Source organism: Myotis lucifugus, unplaced genomic scaffold (assembly GCF_000147115.1).
Source record: "Myotis lucifugus unplaced genomic scaffold, Myoluc2.0 scaffold_747, whole genome shotgun sequence".
Lineage (NCBI taxonomy): Eukaryota > Metazoa > Chordata > Mammalia > Chiroptera > Vespertilionidae > Myotis > Myotis lucifugus.
Genome location: NW_005871795.1, coordinates 4,071 through 9,468, shown reverse-complemented (window position 1 = coordinate 9,468; position 5,398 = coordinate 4,071). Strand labels below are relative to the sequence as shown.

The 5,398-nt window shown below is 49.3% G+C and overlaps 1 protein-coding gene across 1 annotated transcript; it reads right to left on the bottom strand.

The window, feature by feature from the left end:
- Window positions 1-5,137, bottom strand: LOC102422453 (methylmalonyl-CoA epimerase, mitochondrial-like). Its single transcript, XM_014448037.2, has 3 exons — window positions 5,077-5,137; window positions 3,510-3,850; window positions 1-536 (listed from the first exon to the last, which is right to left on the bottom strand). The coding sequence occupies exons 1-3, from the start codon at window positions 5,120-5,122 to the stop codon at window positions 384-386; spliced, it is 540 nt and encodes a 179-aa protein (XP_014303523.1). The 5' UTR covers window positions 5,123-5,137; the 3' UTR covers window positions 1-383.
- Window positions 5,138-5,398: the final 261 nt, after the last annotated feature.

Here is a 5,398-nt window from a genome sequence, read left to right as displayed (position 1 = left end):
TTGTAGAACAGGAAGAATTTATTTCTATGAATATGATTTTAACAATATTCCTTAGGCATTCAGTGATCAAAATGTTCTCCAAATCAAATACACACATACACACACACACACAGTGTGTGTGTCCCCAAAAAATGTAGATACACTTAGCTGACGCTCATTTGATGTGTCTTTCTTTTCAGATTTAACCCATTGGAATTCATAATTATTCCAAGGGTGTATACATTTTTGGGGACACACACTGTATATATACACACGTATATGTAATTTTTTGAATCTCATTCTGTAATCTGGTTTTTAACTTGGAAGTGACCGAAGGAGTGAAGGATTCGAAGCCCAAGTACCCTGAGGAGCTTCCCGGCCACCATCGCAGCTTCTCACACGCATCAGGCCTGCTCCAGCTCCACCAGGACGCCCCCGCAGTCCTTGGGGTGCAGGAAGATGACGGGTTTTCCGTGGGCCCCGATCTTGGCCTCGTCACTTAGACTGCGGATCTTCTTCTCTTTCAAGTCCATCACAGCGGCACTTATGTCATCCACCTGGAGAGAAGGAAAGAAGCAAGAGCGTGTTTGAGATCATGGAAACGCCGAATCACAGAATCCCGAGACTAGAAGAGACCTCAGCTCATGGCTCTCTCCTCTGCCTTGAGGCAGAGCCTTTGTGAAGCCACCACACATACCGGCTCCTGCTCCAGAGGGAAAAGAAGCTGCGAAATCTTCCTGTGTGAGCAACCACGGCGCCTAAGAATTTTCACCGTTTTCATCAAACCCTTGCTGCCTGGATGGGGTTTAGGGGAAGCACGGCTAGTTCCAGTCGACACCAGACCCACCTTCTAGGGGGCGGCCTGCAGAGGCCGGAAGCACTCGTGGCAGCATCCATGAATTTAAAATGGTCTATCTGGCCTGGCCGGTGTGGCTCAGTGGTCGAGCCCCAGGAACAGGGAGGTTAAGGCTCGTTTCCTGGTCAGGGCACGTGCCTGGGTTTTGGGCTTGGTCCCCAGTGGGTGCAGGAGGCAGCCAATTGATGATTCTCTCTCATCTCTCATCATCGATGTTTCTATCTCCCTCTCCCTTTCTCTGAAATCAGTAAGCATATATTTAAAACAAATAAATAATCTATGTGGCTTGTGTTATATTTCCAATGGGCAGCACTGGCAGTGATTGTAATCAAACCACATGTGGTCAGGGACAATTTCAAGGCCATGATGGCCCTGGAACAAACGATGCTTTTGACAAGGGCATCTGTGGGGCTCGGCTTCTGAGGAAGATCAAGGTTTTTAAACCAATTGATTGGAGGAAGCCCATCACCCTGGGACAGCTCACTCTCAGACTGAGGCCTGAAAAATAAAACCTGTCTACCTGGTTAAGACACTTGATTTTTTACGGAGAGCAGCGAACAATGATGGTGTCTCACATTAACGTAAGGACTAACCCACCACCTCCCACAACTTCCCGTCGCCCACCCCCCGCCAACCTCGACTCTTACATCCACTGCTACGTTACTGAGCTTGCACTGTCCCCACTTCACTGCACTTCTCACTCCCACCGGCTTCCTTTGAAGCCTGGGCTCTGATGTAGGACCCAGGCAGTGCGGTGTGGGACGGAGCAGTGGGTTCAAAGGCGGGGATCCTGCTTGTCGTCCTTGGGGGCCTCAGATAAACCCCAAGTCCACTGCAATACAGACCTGCAGCCAAAATCCACCTTCTGAGACAGGGAGAGCGGTGAACTAGGCGGCCTTGCAAGTCCCCTGCCGAACATCTTATGCTCCCCACCTCGGATTTTAAGTTCAGCTCATACAACGATGGCGCCGACCAGCAGTGCCGACGCTGGAATCAGAACAAATCTAGTTTGGACAAAACTAGTTAGCAGCCTTGCCACTCACTAGTCATGTGACTATGGGCAAGCTATTCTCAGTCGGCTTCCTCACCTGTCGATGGGGAGAACGGCGCCCTCCTGGGGTAGCTATAAGAAATACAGAAAACAATGCCCGTGGCGTCCTGGGGGACTGGCAGTTGTTCTGGTAACTCAGTGCCTTTCCACCTGCTTCTCCCTCTGCCCAGAAGGGCTTCCTCCTCTTGTGCCCTGGGGATCCCTTCACAGGGGCCTTCCCACCTCCTGGACCTGCCACGGCAACCAACCTGTCCTCACCTGTTAGTGAGGAGACGCGCGCATGAATTCTGCGTATCACAGGGCAGACTGCCCGCTCCGGCTGCCCCTCCCACTGCAGGCACGGTCCCTGCCTGTTCGCTGCTGAACCAAGTCCTCAGTAGCGCGCGCACAGTAGGTTCTCAGATAGCAGTATGTCTGCAATATGAACTGAGCCAATCCCTGGAATCAACGCGCCTCTCTTCCGGATTCGGAAAGAGGCCTACCTGTGACATTCCTCCTATCAGGAGAAACCAAACTGGAGTGTAACTGCTATTGTTGATATTCCAGCAGGAGCACCTGCTGAGGAAGGCTCCCAGGAGGAAGTGCCATGTTTTCTTCAGGAACTGCTAGCAGACACAGTTGAGGAGATGTGGGAAAACCAGTCAGTCACTGAAAATGTGTTGCTTTTGTAATAAGAAAGAAGTTCGCAGAATCTTAAGGACAGGAAACAATTCCATGAATACTTAGCACGGATATGAGACCTCTTACCTCACCAGGTCTTTTCACTGCTTCTTCTAATTGCCTTCTGATAGCGAAAGCAGCTGTATTCCTGTTATATCGGAGGTCACATGTGATCAATAAATCATAGAGTGGAAACTCAAATCTGTTTTGGCCAACTTCGGTGACTTTTTAAAAAATATGTTTTTATTTATTTCAGAGAGGGAGGGAGGCAAAGGGGGAAAGAGAGAGAGAGAGAAACATCAATGATGGGAGCGAATCATCGAATGGCTGCCTCCTGCACGCCACCCACTGGGGATTGAGCCCACAACCCAGGCAGGTACCCTGATTGGGAAGCGAACTGGGACCTCCTGGTTCATAGGCTGATGCTCAACCACCGAGACACACTGTCTGGGCTTCAGTGCCTTTTGTAGAAGCTGTTGAGTCCAGATTTGATAAACTATATTATTATTTGCAGTTTTCTAGAGGAAAAGAAAATACATCTACGGATCCATCTTTGAGTGGGACAATGCTACTACTAATCCCCTTTAAAGAACTTCATGCCCTGGCCAGTTTGGCTCAGTGGGTAGAGCGTCAGCCCGAGGACTGAGGGGTTCCAGATTCGATTCCGGTCAAGGGCATGTACCTCGGTTGCGGGCTGCATCCCCAGCCCTGGTCAGGGTGTGGGGTGTAGGAGGCAACCAATCGATGTGTCTCTCTCTCTCTCACATTGATGTTTCTCTCTTGCTGTCTCTCCCCCTCCCTTCCACTCTCTCTAAAAATCAATGGAAAAATATCAGCAGGTGATTAGCAAAAAAAGAACTTCATACAAAATTTCTGAAGACAGTGACCGTATCAGTCTCAAGAAGCAAAAGACATTCTGTAGGAGAGAAACGTGAAACGCCAAGCCTAAAGGAAACTGAATACCTCAATGCAGACGTGGTGCATGCCTCCGGCCTTGTTTTTCTGCAGAAACCCCGCGATCGGACTGTCCTTTCCCAGTGGGTGAAGCAGCTCCAGTTTGGTGTTCCCGAGGTCGACGAAAACCACAGACACCCCGTGCTCAGGAAGAGGGGACACCTCGCTGACCCGGGCCCCCAGAACGTCCCGATAAAACGCCCGGGCCTTTTCCAGGTCCGGCACGGCCACGGCCACATGGTTGAGCCGCCCCAGGGCCCACACGGCAGCACCGGCCACAGGAGGTGAGGACTGGGGGGTGGAAAAGGCTCTCACTGTCGGAACGGGAGCCTGCAGTCGTGAGAACAGCCCTGAAAGATGGAACCGGTTGTTGGTGTTAGTCTGTAACAAGTTCATTAAAGCCCTGACCATACAGTACTTTTTAATGTGCATTTTATTGACATCCTCCCTTTGACATGAATGTGCTTCTAAAATTATGTTCTAAACTCAATGACTCACTCCATTCTGAAATAGCTGCCTGAAGTTAAAAAGCTAATTCGGAGCTATTTGATGTTAGATTCAGAGCAAGGAATGGTATCTTCCATAAGAGCTTACATTTATCGACAGCACGTAGAGGGTAGCTGCCGTTATGAAGAATTACCTGCTATTCTCTGCACTTCACAACGGGTGAGCTTGGATGTGACAGTGAAATAACACACTTGCCGATGAGAACAATTTTGTTCCTGGTCTGTGACCGGTTGTTGGTGTTACAGTCTGTAACAAGCTCATTAGAGCCCTGACCATACAGTACTTTTTAATGTGCATTTTATTTGAATGGCTGTCAACCAGCCAAAATGCCTCACTGTTGGGGGGAAAAGAAACAAAGATCTCCCCAACCGAGTTATCTCTACAAGCGAAGGGGCAGCTAGAGGAGTGTGGCAGGCGGATGTTTCTGTATTGTTTTTTGTTCTCTCTCTCTGTCTCTCTCTTCCACTCTAAGAAAATCAATGGAGCCCTAACCGGTTTGGCTCCGTGGATAGAGCGTCGGCCTGCAGGCTGAAGGGTCCCAGGTTCGATTCCAGTCAAGGGCATGAACCTTGGTTGCGGGCACATCCCCAGTAGGGAGTGTGCAGGAGGCAGCTGACCGATGTTTCTCTCATCGATGTTTCTAATTCTCTATCCCTCTGCCTTCCTCTCTGTAAAAAAAAAAAAATCAATAAAAATATATTTAAAAAGAAAATCAACGGGAAAAATATACCCTGAGGACTAATAACCCCCAAAAAATCTCACTCCACAACTAGAGGCTGCTGGCCCTTGGCCCATGTTGTGGCACCCCCGGTGCTGTATTCGCTGCATCATTTCGTGAACCCACAACTCACTGCGCTTTATGGCCAGCGCTCTCCTTTCGCTCTGGAAAAGTTTACGGGGTTCTGACTGCAGAACCTGCTTGGTAAGGGTTTCGGTATTGAGTGACTACTGACGTCCTGGTGGTATTCCAGGCCTAGCCTTCTTTTTGCATTTTGATGCAATAGCACCGACTTACAAGTTGCCCAAGGTAACATTAGTTGTTTATAGCAACTCCCTAACTCACTCACACGGCTCATGGCTGTTAGTCTTAACTTGGGAACGCCTTTGAACGTCATGTCAAAGTGGAGACTGTATTTGTGACCATGCTGCCTTCAAAAACCTATAAACTGAAAAAAAAGAGAAAAAACTAACAAACCTGTAAACTGATTATCACCCCCAATGCTGAGATGCCCGTCTGCAGGCCTTCCCCCGACTGCTGGGGTCCAGACACAGTGGGGGCCAGAACCCCTGGTGGAACACCTCACTGATATGACCCCACCTTCCTAGTAGAGACCCCAGGGTTTATTTCACCGTTAGTTACGCCACGAAACGTCTACGTAACCTCGCAAACT